General features: G+C 43.5%; 1 protein-coding gene across 4 annotated transcripts in view; it reads left to right on the forward strand.

The window, feature by feature from the left end:
• Positions 1 to 17,198, forward strand: part of DIP2C (DIP2 acetate--CoA ligase C (putative)) — a 363,448-nt gene that overhangs the window by 263,911 nt on the left and 82,339 nt on the right. For all 4 annotated transcript variants that reach the window (XR_016391944.1, XM_089906635.1, XM_022554535.3 and 1 more), the window contains 3 exons: positions 433 to 526; positions 610 to 729; positions 2,006 to 2,120. Coding sequence is in view for 3 of the 4 variants with exons in the window: in XM_089906635.1 (XP_089762761.1) it covers positions 433 to 526; positions 610 to 729; positions 2,006 to 2,120 (329 nt within the window). In the remaining variant the exon portion in view is untranslated. The remainder of the gene's footprint in view (positions 1 to 432; positions 527 to 609; positions 730 to 2,005; positions 2,121 to 17,198) is intronic.

Raw genomic sequence — 17,198 nt, forward strand, 5'->3', positions numbered from 1 at the left:
TTTTTTTTTTTTTTAGATTCCATGTATATGTGTTAGCATACGGTATTTGTTTTTCTCTTTCTGACTTACTTCACTCTGTATGACAGTGTCTAGGTCCATCTACCTCACTACAAATAATTCAATTTCGTTTCTTTTTATGGATAAGTAATATTCCATTGTATATATATGCCACACCTTCTTTATCCATTCATCTGTCGATGGACACTTAGGTTGCTTCCATTGGACTTAGATTCTTGAGTTGTATCAGTAGAAGCAGGAGTCGGGAGGACTAGACAAGCTTTGAGAAGTCGCCTCCACTCCCAGAGCCTCTTAAAGGATCATCCCCAGTGAGATGCCCATGTGGTCCCCACCCTCCCACCAGGGAGCCCCTGGCAGCAGGGTGAGTCCCACATGGAGCCCTCCCCCACTCACTGCCCAGTGTCCTGCTTTCAGAGCGTCATGAACATGATGCACGTGATCAGCATCCCGTACTCGCTGATGAAGGTGAACCCGCTGTCCTGGATTCAGAAGGTCTGCCAGTACAAAGGTGCGTTGCGGAGGCTGCCCCTTTAATGTCACGCCATCCTGCGGCACAGGCAGTGACTCACTTCCCCCCTTCTTCTCCTTCAGCAAAAGTGGCCTGTGTCAAATCCAGGGACATGCACTGGGCATTGGTGGCACACAGGGATCAGAGAGACATCAACCTCTCCTCTCTCCGGATGCTGATAGTGGCCGACGGCGCAAATCCCTGTAAGTGACGGCACCAGGCAGTCAGGAGGGGGCCTCATTCTCCAGGTTTCATTCTCTGGGGTTTGATTTTTCCCTTTTCTAGTCTTTACCTTAGTGAAGAAGTGGTCTTAAGATAATAGCCAAACAGTATTACTCAGCGTAGCCTACGGGCACCAGGGCCTGAAGGTCCAGACACAGCCCTGGGGTTGAGTCCTAGCCCTTCCACTTCCTGATTCTGAAGAGAACATATCTTACTTGTTAAAATTCTTCTCCTTTTGTTAGCTGCAAGATGGTACCCAGTCATCAGATTTTATGAGGATTAAATGAAGCAATCCCTGTGTATAGTTCCTTGGGATATAATAAGTGCTCAAGAAATATTAACTATTATTATTTTATGGTCCATAGTAGTTTTATTGATCAGGAAATTTGATTTGTCATTTTTAATGGAATTTTATTATCAAATCCTGTAGCAGAAATTACCTAGGTAAAATAAATGAGCAGTTCCACAGAATACTGTTAATATACCTTGAGAAATATTTCAGTCAGTCGAAACAAAAACCCAGCTAGCTTGTTTTTTATGAGAAGAGTGTATAAGCGAGAAGCAAAGTGAATGAAACGAATTGAATGAACAATGTATGTTTCTGACCACATTTGTAAACTCTGCAGCATATATATTTGTAAATTAAAGCAGTATATGCTTTCTTAAAGGACATCTGATATGCAAAAGTGGACTTGCAAACAGGTGATTTTGCATTAGTTTTATAAATGATTCTTCCATGTACAAAGTAACTCCATAAACTGTGGGCCGTTTAGTACACAGTTGATTTCGCCCATAACTCTTCAGAGTAATATGTCTTACAGGAAGCAGGGTAAACTTGTATTAGGAGTTAGTTTAGCTGATAGGTTCCTAGTAATTATACCTTGATCTCATCACTCATATTAATATAGAGAAATGTTTTCTTCATTTAGTTGGGTTTAGATTTACTTCTTGGAACATGCATGTTGAAAATGGTAGAACATGTCTCAGAAAAGTTATTAAAGTTAAGTTCTTCAGTCAGCAAAAAGGTTTTAAGTATAGAAGTTGCATTTTTTAAATTCTTGAGTTCTGTGTTTGAGAATAATATTATCTTTCATTGTAACACGAGTGATAAGTTATATAGTAAATGAAGTATTTTTCCATGCTGCCTAACTCCCCATGTGCCTAGATCCTAACTTCAAAAGCATTTTATATTATGGGATACTTTTAATTGTCCACATTGCTTCTCCTGTCTGATTATCATCCCCCCTTTCCCTCTAGGGTCTATTTCTTCCTGTGATGCGTTTCTCAACGTCTTCCAAAGTAAAGGTCTACGCCAGGAGGTCATCTGTCCATGCGCCAGCTCACCAGAGGCTCTCACCGTGGCCATCAGGAGGTACTGCTGTGTTAACTCAAGTGGGCAGCCTGGGGAGGGGTCTCATTCAGCAGCTAACAGAGACCCGGAGCCATCGCAGTTCATCTTAGTGTGAGAATAAAAACAGGACCCAGATTTTCCAGACGAGGTTTTATTCTAGTGTATTCTAGAATGGATTCTCTTAAATAGTCTAGATTCGTTAGTTAGAAACTCACTTTTCACTCTGGAGGTTCGCTGTAATTCCCAAGTGAGTGGAAGTCTGTCCACAGGCACGCTGAGCAGTGAACCTTGTCCTGGCAGGTTATGCACATTTTCATTTGCTTGTATTAGGCTCAGGTTTAACTTGAGGATAGAACAGAGTAAATGTTGGAGGAAACGAAATTTTTGTGGCCACCCCTGTGCCCTTGGACATGCGGGTTTTATGTCATCTTCATTTTCTGCAATACTGCACATACTGCACTTTAAAAACTGGTTTTCTGAGCTTTTGAGCAGCTCAGCAGCACATCAGAGGGTTCTGGGGCCTGGAATCTCCTGCTGTGTGGGGCTGGGCTTCTGGGGCTCTTGCTAAGGCCAGCAAGCACAGTGAGTGCCCTTGGTCCTAGGTCACTCCTGCATCACTGCCTGCTCCAGAGCCACTGGGGCCTGTCAGGGACAGGCCATGGTACGGCTCATAAGAGCTCACCCTGCCCAGGGTGAGAAGGGCTAGAGCGGCCTGTCTGACCGTCAGCAGCTCCCAGTAATCCACACTAACCTGAGAAAGGAGGGTTTGCATCACCCAGACGTTTGCAGCCTATACATGACTAATTCGCCAACATCTTTGGGCTCTGTCTCTAAGTATGTTTTATTTCGTGTCACACCAGTGTGCTCTGTTGTAGCAGTGGATGACAGAGCTTTCGGTGCACAAAGTGCATGAGTTCTGCTCTTTTTACTGAAAGGTTGGGATTCGCAAAAATATTCATGTAAAGGTTGCCCTTAAAGAGACACCTTCTGATGCTTTTAGGAGTTTGTTAATGTGAAATTAACCAGGCCGCCTAACAGGTTGAGAAATTGAAAACCTTTAAAGTATCAGAAGCAACTTTTTTAAAATAAATAAATAAATTTATTTATTTATTTATTTTTGGCTGTGTTGGGTCTTCGTTGTTGTGCGCAGACTTTCTCTAGTTGCGGCAAGCAAGGGCTACTCTTCGGTGCAGTGCGCAGGCTTCTCATTGCGGTGGCTTCTTTTGTTGCGAAGCATGGGCTCTAGGCGCGAGGGCTTCGGTAGTTGTGGCACGTAGGCTTGGTAGTTGTGGCACGCAGGCTCAGTAATTGTGGCTCGCGGGCTCTAGAGCACAGGCTCAGTAGTTGTGGTGCACAGACTTAGCTGCTCCACGGCATGTGGATCTTCCTGGACCGGGGCCCAAACCTGTGTCCCCTGCGTTGGCAGGTGGATTCTTAGCCACTGTGCCACCAGGGAAGTCCCCAGAAGCCACTTTTAATTTTGAGTGAACCAGAAATTAAAAGTCTGTAACGTAATTTAAATTGATGAGGAAATATGGCACCATTAACCAGAATCCAGTCTTCATTTTTTAAAGGATGGCATTGTCGTCCCCAAAAGAGAAGGTTTGCAACAAATAATCTTCTGAGATTTATGTCCGACCTTGGAGTACAAAACACATCAGGATTGCAATAGCAGATTTGCCATCACGTCCTGCAGAAATCAGTATTCAAGTATGTGTCTAATTTGACTCTAAGGGGACTCAGCCTCCGGAAGCATGTTGGGGCCAGGAGTCCCAGTTTGAGCCCCGCCCGCTGGTGGCTGGCCACACGATCCTGGGCACATTCCTTCTCTCCAGGGCCTCGGTTTCCTCCACCAAGAAACAAGGGGCTTGGACTCAGTAATCTCTCAATTTCCTTCTACCTGTAAATTTTTAAGATTCCACAGTTCTGTGAAATAGTACCATTGCCAGAGATGATTCACAGAATGAATGATTCATTCATGTAGACTTGTTATGATCAAATGATTTGCTCATTTGCTTTTCCTAAAAGTGTTTTCTCTGTGCCTTTAAGATATGTTGTATAGATTATGCCAGAGTTGATTGGCAGAGGGTGAAGGGATGAGCAAAGGAGGTTTTTTTTGAAGATGACATGAAAAATAATGATATTTAATTTGTTCAAATTCAGATTTTTGTTGTTTGATTTACATTCTTATAAGGTACATAAGAACATACTCAATAGAGCTGACCATAACCTGCTACTCCATAGAGCTGTAGTTCCCAGCCAAGGCAATTTAGAAATGCTGGCAAGACCTCATTTTAACACAGCCTCCTGACTGACGTCTGAGAATGTCATTAGAATGAAATGCCGCTTATTTAAGTTAAAAAGTAGGACTTGAGAATTGGCATTTCTTACAGCTTTAGACAAAAAAAGAAAAAATGATGTTTATAGGTGCTGCCTCATATCTGACTCATATCTAGCTGATATAAGTGCAATCCATGCTGTTAACAGTCTGTGCAAAAAGCTTTCAAACTTGTAAAAACTGTCTTCCTGTGGGAGTAACCATTTATAACATTGTATCAGTTATATTTTCCTAATAAGTTTTTTAACCTTTAAAAAACTTCAAGTTATTTTTTAGGGACAAGGATAGTCATAGGGAGGACAAGTGAAGAAAAAGTAGGCTTCTTAGTTTCAAACGGTGGACAAGTGAATTATTGTTCTTACAGAAAAAGAAAGATCTTTTAAACCTTCTTCGTGATCTTCCTGTTGTGGCTGCTGTTATTCAGTTTGTCAGGTTATGTGCCATTGTCAAGAAGCCAGTACTGTCAGCTCATTAGCATCAAATAAGCTAATAAGTAGTTTGAGATCTCCATTAGTTTATGGAATGTTATCCCTGCCCTTCAGTAATAAATGATGTGCATGAATTGAATGAGACCCAACATCAGGTCTTATTTTCTTCAAATAAATTTTCTTCTTTAAGAGGACTTTATCTGTGGGCCAAAGTAATGAATGGAATTTTTATTGTCTGGTGGTAAAGCTCTTATTTTCAGAGAAAAAGTAAGACGCATATACGGCACTTACATGTAGTCAACCTAGAGCTTTAGTGCTAGAAGGATGTTCATCTGGTTTCATTTTATACATGAAGAAAAAGAGGTGCTTTTCTAGTCTAATAAATAGTTCCAAACAGACAAAATATAGACAATAGAAGATTCAGAGCTTTGGCAATCTGTGGTTTATATAAGCAGGGTATTGACAAGTTTCAGTAGAAAGCACTCCAGAAAGCAAGGTAACCCTGAGGGCTTCAGCCTATTCTCAGACCAGCACGTGTGCCTCTGCTATGTGGATCAGCAGGCAGGAAGAAGCAAAGGATTTTTAATTGTTTCTCTAAACATGTTTTAAAATCTTTTATAAAAATCTTTCTTTAAAAAAGATTAAAAGTTTATTGACAAAACTAGGCAAATTAGCCAGGAAATAAACCCATGCACCTTTGGTCAGTTAATCTATGACAAAGGAGGCAAGAATATACAATGGAGAAAAGACAAGTCTCTTCAATAAGTGGTGCTGGGAAAACTGGACAGCTACATGTAAAAGAATGAAATTAGAACATTCTCTAACACCATATACAAAAATAAACTCAAAATGGATTAAAGACCTAAATGTAAGACCAGATACTATAAAACTCCTAGAGGAAAACATGGGCAGAACATTCTTTGATATAAATCGCAGCAATACCTTTTTGGATCCATCTCCTAGAGTAGTGGAAATAGAAACAAAAATAAGCAAATGGGACCTAATTAAACTTAAAAGCTTTGACACAGCAAAGGAAGCCATAAACAAGACAAAAAGACAACCTACTGACTGGGAGAAAATATTTGCAAATGATGCAACCGACAAGGGTTTAATTTCCAAAATAAACAAACAGCTCATACAGCTCAATATCAAAAAAATGAACAACCCAATCAAAAACTGGGCAGAAGACCTAAATAGACACTTCTCCAAAGAAGGCATACAGATGGCCAACAGGCACGTGAAAAGATGCTCAACATTGCTAATTATTAGAGAAATGCAAACCAAAACTACAATGAAGTATCACCTCATACTGGTCAGAATGGCCATCGTCAAAAAGTCTACAAATAATAAATGCTGGAGAGGGTGTGGAGAAAAGGGAACCCTCCTACACTGTTGGTGGGAATGTAAATTGGTGTAGCCACTCTGGACAACAGTATGGAGGTTCCTTGAGAAACTAAAAATAGAATTAATCCCACTCCTGGACATATATCTGGAAAAGACAAAAACTCTATCTTGAAAAGATTCATGCACTCCAATGTTCATTGCAGCACTATTTATAATAACCAAGACATGAAAGCAACCTAAGTGTCCATTGACAGACGAATGGATAAAGAAGATGTGGTATATATATATATACAGTGAAATACTACTCGGCCATAAAAAAAGAATGAAGTAATGCCATTTTCAGCAACACGGATGGACCTAGAGATTATCATACTAAGTGAAGTAAGTCAGAGAGAGAAAGACACATATCATATGATATCACTTATATGTGGAATCTTAAAAAATGATAAAAATGAACTTATTTACAAAACAGAAACAGACTCACAGACATAGAAAACAAACTTACTGTTACCAAAGGGGAAGGGGGTGGGGGAGGGATAAATCAGGATTTGGGGATTAACAGATACACACTGCTGTACGTAAAATAAACAGCAAAACCTACTGTACAGCACAGGGAACTATATTCAGTATCTTGTAATAACCTAAAATGGAAAAGAATATGAAAAAGAGTAGGGGTGTGTGTGTGTATGTATGTGTATTTATATCTCTGAATCACTTTGCTGTACACCGGAAACTAACACAATATTGTAAATCAACTATATTTCAATAAAAACAAAAAAATCCAGATTTCTAAAGCAGAGACATTGAGTTGTGATCACTCACTTCATAAAAAGGATTATTCCTTTTGGGGAGACATACCAGCATGCTTTCCAACTTTGTTTCTTTTTAATTTGAAGGTCCAGTTGGCTTTAATAAGCAATTCATGAATTGGGCTGCATCCCATCTAGCAAGTAGAAAGACGCTCCTAGGGGTTGTACAAAATGGAAGGTTTCTGTAGGCAGGAGGGGTGGGTAGGGTAAGAAGGTATTAGCAAAAGAAAAAGCATTGCTTCAGTGTGGTATGTTTCATTCCTTTCTCCTTATTCTCCTGTCTGTGACAGGTTTTTGGTTTGTGGTTGCCATGAGGTTCATATATTTCAACCTGTGTATATATGCGTCTGTTTTAAGTTGATGGTCACTTAAGTTTGAGCACATTTTAAAAACACTCCATTTTTACTCCCCCCCATTTTGTTTTTGATGTCATATTTTGCATTCTTTTAATTTTGTGTGTTGCTTAACTATTTATTGTGGATATAGATGATTTTACTACTTTTGTCTTTGAATCTTCCTACTAGCTTCACAGGTGGTTGATCCATTACCTTTACTATATGTTTGCCTTTACCAATGAGATTTTTCCTTTCATAATTTTTTGTTTCTAGTTATGGCCTAGAAACCATAAACCATTTCTTGTAAGAATAGTTTAGTGGTGATGAACTCCTGTAACTTTGCTTGTCTGTAAAATTCTTCTCTCTCCAAGTCTGAATAAGAGCTTTGTGGGTACAGTCTTCTTTGTTCTGAGTGTTTGCTTTTAGCACTCCGAATATATCTTGCCAGACCCCTGGGCTGCAGAGTTTCTGCTGACAAGTCAGCTGTTAGTCTCTGTCGGTTCCGTGCATGTAAATAGTTGCTTTTCTCTTTCTGATTTTAAGATTCTCTCTTTATCTTTAACCTTTACTGTTTTAATTATAATGTGTCTTGGTGTGGGTCTCTTTGAATTCATCTTGACACCCTCTGTGCTTCCTGGACTAGGATGTCTGCTTCCTTTCCCAGATTAGGGACGTTCTCATCCATTATTTCTTCAGCTATAGGTTTTCTGTCTCTTCTCCTTCTGGGACCCCATAGTGTGAATGTTCACGCACTTGATGTTGTCCCAGAGGCCCCTTAAACCATCTTCATGTTTTTTCTTTCTTTTTTCTTTTGCTGTTCCTATCGGATGATTTCTACTACCCAGTTTTCCAGATGACTGATCCATTCCGCATCCTCTGATCTGCTTTTGGGTCCCTCTAGTGTTGTTTTGATTTCTGTTATTTTTCAGTTCTGTTTGGTTCTTTTTATATTTTCTGTGTCCTTATCGAAATTCCCACTGAGTTCCCCCATTCTTCTCCTGAGTTCAGTGCGCATCTTCATGACCATTAGTTTGAGCTCTGTCTGGTAAATTGCTTATCTCTGCTTCATGTAGTTCTTTTTCTGAGGTTTTGTCTTGTTCTTTTGTGGCTTTGGCCAGGTGATGTCGTGTCCTAGAGGTGCCCTGTGGTTCTGGAGACCCGGTGCCTGCAGGCGGCACACATCTGCCTGGAGTGCCTCAGGAAGTGGCACTTCACTTCGTTGCAGTAAAATGAACGGAGCATCACTGATGACTGGCCCGAAGCAGCCGGCGAATTCCCACATGCAGAGATTCTCACGGTGGTTAATACTCCATTGTGCTACCCACCAACCCATTTTGGTTTTTGATGTGACTTGAAATGACAAACTTCATGCTCACCATATCCAATAGGAGAGAGGTCCTAGGAGCAGAGTTCAGGGTGCATTTCAAGACGGGCAAGTGCTTGCCAAGTGTTCGCCGTGGTGTTGTTTACCTTGAGTTTGTCCAGAACTGTGTACATTTGAAAGAGTGCTTTTCAGTCTTCTCATCTTGATTTTCACAACCACCTTATCTGATAGAAAAGGCAGATTGTAGACTTACTTTCTAATGGACCAGTTAGCCTCTGAGACACTCAGTTTCTTTGCATGTAAACGAGGCCGTGGATATCTGGGCCTCCTACCTGTGTCTGACACACCAGGCCCTGGTGCCCACACCCATGTCTGCTCCAGGCTGTGTGTAACCACTGTCCCTCTTGCTGCTGCCACCACCTGCCCCCCCCAAGGCTTCACATCTGTTCACTGTCCATGAGAAGTTCAGGTTAGACCCAGGGGCATGCAGAGACCGAGGGCTGGTCTTCATCTCTTAGATCTTGGCCACTGTTTGTGGACTCAGTTCTCCTTTCACGTGGGAAGGAGAGTGGGGGACAGAGTGGTCACGATTTTTAGTTTAAGCCTCCACCCCCGTGATCATCCTCTCTTACTTACTCTTCAGTGAAGCCATGTGTAAACATACCCCACACCTCCCGCCGGCCTCCAGCCTTCTTGTTCTCACATCCCATCCGATTCGCCAGGGAACATCCAAGCCCAGCTGTTTCTCCTGCCTCCTCACCGGGGTTCCCAGCCTTCTGCCTGCTCTCCTTCCTGACCAGAGCCTGCAGGACCCACAAGGCCATGCAGTCTGGCCACACCCCCTCTTGGCCCCTTCTCCCACTGCCCCGTCCTCCCTCCCCGCAACCAGACCTTCTGGTCTCTGCTGCCCGCTCTACCTGGTGTGCCCCCAGGGTAGCATGGCCAGAGCTCTGTCTTTGCTCACTTCGGGGAGGCCTGCCCTGACCACCCCCCACAGAGTGAACGTGCCCCTCCCACTCTTGTGTGACTCATTGTGATGCCCTCTCAGCATTTGCCACTTTCTCATGCGCCGTGTGATTTACTGGTGTATTATTGTTTATTCTGTCTCTGTCTGGTTAATAGTTGGTGCTTAGTATATATTTTGTTAATAGATGAATGAAAGAAAAATTTAAAATATGTAAAGTGAGAAGTAAAAGTCCCTTGCCAGACACTTACGATGACCCTTCGTAATTTACCAGCAGCAAGTGCTGTGAAGAGTTGAGCCTTTTTCCGCGTGTCTGTGTACAGGATGTGCACGCCCACCTAAGCAGGAAGATGCTCCCTTGCAGTTTTACCTGAGAGTAGTCATGTGGGGTTTTGTTTGCTTTCATTTTACTTGATGATCTAGGTGCAGCTAACAGCCTAGAGTTATGGTATCATAATCTGGTCTCCTGAGAAAACAGCACCAGCAGAAAGCTGTGTCCTTACCCTCCACGGCCCCCATGAGGCTGGTCATGAGAAAGGCTGAGATGAGGGAGGAAGCGGGGGAGGGGGGAAAAGGAGTGGGAGAAAGAAGGAGGAAGTGGAGGGGAGAGGAGGAGGGAGAGAGATGGGGAGAAGGCGTGGACACAGGTGGGGTCTGGGGCAGCAGTCTGAGGCTGTCAGGGTGATGTTCTAATGGCAGGGAAAGAAGGGGCTTCATCCGTTCCACAGGAGCAAGGTCTGGACCCCAGAGTTTGTGCAGGAAACTTGCTTCTGCCCAGACTCCCTGGAGCCATGTGTGGGCTTTATGTGCTGCATGCACAGCCGTGGAGAGTCAGGAGTTGAGTAGAACACAGACATAAAAAAACGTAGGAGGACATGGGTTCTGCCACCTCACTTTCTGCACTGAGCACATACGGTAAAATTGCCCCCGGCCCGCGTGCACAGCTCTCAGGCTCCAGTCATCTGGCTTCCACAGCCCCTCCCCAGAGCCGCCCGCCCTGGTTGGCTGGGGCGTCTTCTCAGACCACCAGTTTTGTGATTGGTGTCTCTCAGGTTCCTGAGTCAACCGAGGGACAGGGGTGAAAAGATGAAAAAAGGTACAATTTTAGTCTTCTAAGTAGCAATAGGAATAATGGTGTGATCAAAATTTAAATAGCCCCCTGGTCACTTCTTATTTCATGTTCCGTTCCGTCGCCTTGATCATATTTCTCAGTCTCACCGAGACGGTTGTCATCTTTTTATCTCGTTATTATGTACGTGCTGCATGTTGGAGCTACTGAGTGCTGGCTGTGCAGAGCATGGCCTCTGCACCCGGCTGTCGCTCTCAGGCTCTGCGTGGAGGTGAAGCCGGTGACAGGGGCTCTGTTTCAGGGGTGAATATCTTTAGGAGAGAAACACATGCTAGACTCCTGTTTAGAACCTGTTTCTTTCATTGTCCTTGTTTCTTACGTGCCTACATCATCTTCAAGCAAACTTGATGAAAACACTCACACTTACATTTTTGTGAACGTCCTCCTCTGCGGGCTGTTCTCTGTGACCTGTGAATAGAGGACAAATTCCCCGTTCCTGGCGTTCATATACACGACTGTGTCCACAGAAAGGTTGGAAAAAGTCTTGCTTTTGGAAAAATGAACCTGTGTGTTTACACCCATTTTGTAATACTTTGTGCTTATTTTCTTCCTAAAACTTGAAGTGAACTTTCCACACATAAGAAGTCAGAGGCCAGGTTATTAAGTAAAAATAGCTTTGATCCACTCTATTTAAGCCATTTTGACTGGGGGGTCCAGGAGGCCTAGTCATTGCTCCTGTGGATTTTGATGTGAGGACAAAATGGATGCTTTCTTAAATGTTATAAAGTCATCATGGGAAGCATTGCAGTCCTCACTTTGTCTAGTACTCAAAGGATGATCTTTAAAGGAAGAAGGAAAGAAAACAAAAAGTGAGTGGTTGGCTGCCGCATCACCCTATTTTGTGGCTGATCCCTTCACTCAAATGGGATTGGGGGCTGATGCTTTCCTTTGCACTGTCGTCTGAGCGTTTGTGTCCTGTGCTTGAATAACCTTCCCAGGACAGCTTGTTCTGCCCTGCGTTGAAGAAGAGATTGAACTTGCGGTGAGGAGCTGGGAGCAGATGACTGCCTGCTTGGCTTTTATCCACTTAAGTAGAAAATGACACTCAGTTGTTGCCTATGGTCCTCAGTGAAGAAAAATTGCAGATGCATCTCCACTGCTCAGATTTACAGGGCCTTGGCCCTTCTGAACACGTATCACACATATCACTCTGTGATTCTCTTCTGTTATAATGTTTGTAAATCTGCAAGCTGAGTTGTTACAAGAGAGCTGCATAGGCAGTCGGTGGGTTTGGGTGGAAGCCCGCAGTGCCGTGCAGGGCCAGCCTTCTCGAGCTGGTCTGAGCTGGTCCTGCCAGAGTGGACGCTGGGCCTGGTGGGTTGGTGCCCGTGGCCATGGCCATTAAGTATCTTGATGTCACTCTTCTTGAAGACAACGGAACACCTCTCACCTACATGAAAGGGAATGTGGAAGGCTCTGGGGTGCACAGAGATCATGGTCATCTTAGGCCTCCTGCTTGAAAATGGGCAGGACGTGCAGGCGCCCTAGAGAGCTGACAGCAGGAGCCCGGCCGAGGTCTGGGCCCCCAGGTGTGCTGCCCAGGCTGTGTCTGACTCCAAGACTTGCCCCATCAGCATTCCCCTCAGGAGGGATGCTCCCCAGGAGGAAACAAAGGTCAGCCCAGGAAATGAGTGGGGTTTATGCAGGATGTTTGAGTCAGAGAACTTGATGGAACAAGGACAGGAGACGTGCCTGTCTTCACATGTGTCCGTCTTGGTGAGTGTCCGTTGCCACACATGTCTGAGTGCACATGTATCTGTCTTCATGCATATGTCTTCTTGTGTACCTGAATTTACGTGTGTTTGTCTTCCTGTGTGCCCTTGTTCACGTGTATCTAAAGTGTCCACCTGCACACGTGTCCACCGGGTGATGACAAGAAGCCACGCTGCTCTCTGAAGTCAGTTCTGGCTTCCTGTGGGAGGCTTATTTTTACCCAGGTATTTAATCTGCTTCCATCTTTTTAAAATTGTCATCGTCCAGGTAAATGTTTTGTATTTTCTTTTTCTCTGAAGATTAGTTGTAGAATAAAAACTATTGGAGAAATACGGATTCGTGATGCCTGAACTTATCAGTAGAATTACAAAACTGGGGGGTTTCTCCTTGGTCACTGTCTGATTATGTCTCTGTCTCTAGAAGATAGATGATAGAGTCCATTTTTTTAAATCTACATTGTGATAATACTGATTGAACTAAAAAAAAACTTTAGCCCTTCAACTGCAAGGTATTATTTCAGTACCTTGACACTTTGGTGATAAAAAGGTAATGATTATTATAACACAGTAATTAAAACAGTAATTCCAAAGAATGGTGAAGATACCCCCTTGCCACCATAAATATCTTCCACTTTGGAAACAGCTAACCCAGAAGTTAGAAAGCTGGGCAAAAACCACGGGCAAAGACACCAAACATGGCACTGTACTCGGCATATAGCAGCCATCTGACACTGAAATTTGATGGTTTCTGACAGGGGCAAACCAACCAGTGATCCAGAGTGACAACACAGTTAACACAGCCTATGAATTGAAGTGGGGTTTTCAAGAATGTTTTTGACTGCCCAAAAAAGTCAGAGTTGGAGATCCATAATCTTATTTTTAAAACACAAGAAGATAAAAATATGTTGTTTGTCATTTTATCTAAAAATTTAGATAAAATTTTAAAACTTCTCTAACACAAAATAGTTTGGAGATGATAACCATCTAAATTAAAATGACTTAATGAAGTAGCAGTAAAGAGCAGAGTAACAGTGTTATCTTGTCCTGACCACGTGTGTTTGAGTCTGTTGTGCTGTGTTTGGTGTTGGACTAAATTGCGCACAGAAGTTTGCTTTGGTGGAGACTGAGATGCACAGAGAGTGGTCTCTGGGAAGCAGCCTCCCGGACTTGCAGGCTTGCTGGTTCTGACGGATTGCCCTCTGACGTGGAAAAGTAGCCAGGACAAATGGAAAACACAGCTTGTAAACAATTTGTATGGTGTGATCCCTTTTCTGGCTGGGAGAAAATTAAGCCTCTCTAAATAATATATTTAGCAGGAAGAAAATCTGATAACTGCATACTTACTGGGTAGGTGAGGATGTGATATAGGGAAAACGTTCCTTTCTGTGTTATATAGCTCTTAAAATGGGTTGATTTTTTTTTTAATGCTCTCATCAGAGAAAAGGGAGAACATTACATTAAAATAACTTATAACTTGGGGAGTACTGTGTTTCAACCTTGTATCTTTGTTGTCCTGCCTGTCCGAGGGCCTGGAGGATGGCGGTGGCACTAAAGAGGTGTAGTTACCCTGTTGAATCCTGGCAGCGGAAATACTCGTAACCCTTGTTGCTGACTTGGCATCGATGCACATTTGAGTCTGGCCAGCTGTTTGCAAACTGCTGATTTGTTCATTGCGTGTATAGGAGCTCTTTCTTCAGGCATTGGCAGAAGCATGATCAACTCAAGGCGCATCGAGCGTGTTACAGAGGCTGGAAATGGCATGACAAGTGGACAGTGGGTATAAACTGCCCGACTGAAGGCCATCCCCGTCAACTCGTTCTTGGTGGGGCCGAGCGCTGAGCTGACTCCCCTCTTCCTTGGCTGCAGCTTGGTCTTTTCCCATTTCGCCGCCACGGCAGTGTCGGCCGTTCCTAGCTGTGTGCTTTCTCAGAGCGTGAAGACCAGTTCTGCGTAGTCCTGAGATTGCCGGGACGATTCCTCCCGTAATTGGTGTTCTCTGTGAGACACAAGCACACCATTCACCTTGGAATTGAACCTGAAAGTTGACACATGGGTCTGTGGCTCTCTTTGCCATTATTTAATCTACTGTTTTTGATCATGAAAGTGGATGTTCTGAAATTCCTAGGAATTTTGCTTGTTGGGATTGGTTTTTCCTCCCTCACCTAGTTTATCTCCTCGGACTTTTTATTTCCTAGGAAGGTGTTAATGGAGAAAAAGATCATCTGACTTGGTTAATAATCCTGGAAATACAAATTGAAACAACAATGAGGAATGCATTTTACTCACCATATTGGGAACAGTTATAAGGTTGGTGATCAGTGTCGGCACGAGTGTGTGGAAACGGGTAAGGCTGAGGGCAGCTTAGCACCGAGGTGGAAGGCACGGGTGTTCTGAAGCCATTCTGAGCATGCTGCCTGGCCAGCCCCACCGCTGTTGCCTTGGCGATGCCCTTCCTGCCTGTGAGTGGGGGACAGTTGTGTCTGTCCCACAGGGTCGCTGTAAAGAGATTAGTTAACACTCGTAACACTCGTAAACGTCCACGGTGCAGTAGACATGTCTAGTGAGTGAAAAGGTAATGATACTCACCCACTCTTAGTGGGATTGCAAAATGACCTAGTCTTTTGGGAAGGTACTTAGGCTTTATTAAAATTTTAAATGTATATGCTCTTTAATTCCTCCATCCCCTTTCTAGATGTGTATCTTACAGAAATATTTCCAAATGCATACAAATTAAATGAAATAAAATAAACATATATTCATATTACTGAACACCATCTAATAATTAAAACAAGTCAATTCATTGATGTGTCCAGTACGCATACTATATATGTTCACATGCACACACTCCTGTGGGAAGATCTACAAGGTATTCGGTGACAGAAGCAAGTTGCAGAAGAATGTGCATATTGCGGTTCTGCTTCTCTGCGGATGTAAATACATTTGTGTATGCACGTATTTTATAGGTAAATGGGTATTAAAGAGGCAGGAACTTCATATTTAGTGTGGGTAGTGGCTGCCTAGGGGAGGGAGCGGGTCTGAAGGGGCTGGAGGATAAGCAGGGTCTTTCGCCTTTTGCTGTATGTTCTTGTGCAGTGCTTGCTTTGTCCATCCGAAGGGTGTGCTCACATGTTACTCATATCACTGTTTTAAAAGTTCACGAAAAGAAAACTTCCAGTGAACTAAACAGTGCTTGGTCTCCTAGGCCAGAGGCAGGGCAAGTGTTGGGAAAGGAGACAGGATGGTTGGGCAGGGGCCCTGCTGTGGGTCTGAATCCCCCCAAGCCCCACCACTCACACAGGCAACTGAGTTAGCGTTTCTGTGCCTTGGTTTTCTAATCTGTGAAATGCGAGAATAGTAGTGCCTGTGCAGGTTCGTGATAGTGAGTAAGTCGGTGTGTAAAGGGCTCAGGACTGTGCCGGCACATGAAACACCAACTGAGCACAGCTCCCCCATCAGGAGGGAGGGGCTGTCGGCAAGCAGGTCCTGAAGAGAGGCTGGGGGACAGAACCGGGAATGCAGTTGTCTGAGTGAGCGGGGCAACGAGGCCGAGTACTGTGCCTAGGAATTCAGGTGCTTCTGTTCTGCCTTCTTGCATGTGTTTTGCAAATCTGCCAAGGGAGAACCTAGGTGTCTGAGTGTCTCTGACTAGCAGGGGACTCTAATAAGTATAAATACACAGCATAGGTTACGGTAGTGCCAGATTAGTGCCATCGGTTTACATTTTAGGTGAGTAAACTCAGTCTTCCATAACTACCATTTTACAGACGCAATTGAAAATTTCCGGTAGCAAATGGAGTTCATGATTTTAAGGTATTTAAATATTGATTCTTACTGTTATTAAACGTAGGAAAGTGGATCTCGTAACTAAGACAAACTGTACACTCTTGGGTCGTAAAGGATCCTCTCCCTCCAGCTTCTCGTGTGCGGTACTTGCTGGTCACCACAGATCAGTTCTTCAGTCTTCCCATACTTGGGATATGTCTGGGCTGATCCAGCATTTTGCTTTCATGTGGCTTTTTAAAATGAAAACAGGCACACTTTTTTTTTTTAACATCTTTATTGGAGTATAATTGCTTTACAATGGCGTGATAGTTTCTGCTGTATAGCAAACTGAATCAGCTATACATACACATATATCCCCATACCTCCTCCCTCTTGCGTCTCCCAACCACCCTCCCTATCCCACCCCTCTAGGTGGTCACAAAGCACCGAGCTGATCTCCCTGTGCTATGCGGCTGCTTCCCAAAAGCTATTTTACATTTGGAAGTGTATGTATGTCCACGCCGCTCTCTCACTTCGTGCCAGCTTACCCTTCCCCCTCCCCATGTCCTCAAGTCCATTCTCTACGTCTGCACCTTTATTCCTGTCCTTCTCCTAGGTTCTTCAGAACATTTTTTTTTTTTAGATTCCATGTATATGTGTTAGCATATGGTATTTGTTTTTCTCTTTCTGACTTGCTTCACTCTGTATGACCGACTCTAGGTCCACCCACCTCACTACAAATAACTCAATTTCGTTTCTTTTTATGGCTGAGTAATATTCCATTGTATATATGTGCCACACCTTCTTTATCCATTCAGCTGTGGATGGACCCTTAGGTTGCTTCCATGTCCTGGCTATTGTAAATAGAGCTGCAGTGAACATTGTGGTACATGACTCTTTTTGAATCATGGTTTTCTCAGGGTATATGCCCAGTAGTGGGATTGCTGGGTCGTG

The sequence above is a fragment of the Delphinapterus leucas genome, chromosome 2, assembly GCF_059928025.1.
Source record: "Delphinapterus leucas isolate spDelLeu-1000000601 "Yukka" chromosome 2, BTC_Dleu_Yukka2, whole genome shotgun sequence".
Classification (NCBI taxonomy): domain Eukaryota; kingdom Metazoa; phylum Chordata; class Mammalia; order Artiodactyla; family Monodontidae; genus Delphinapterus; species Delphinapterus leucas.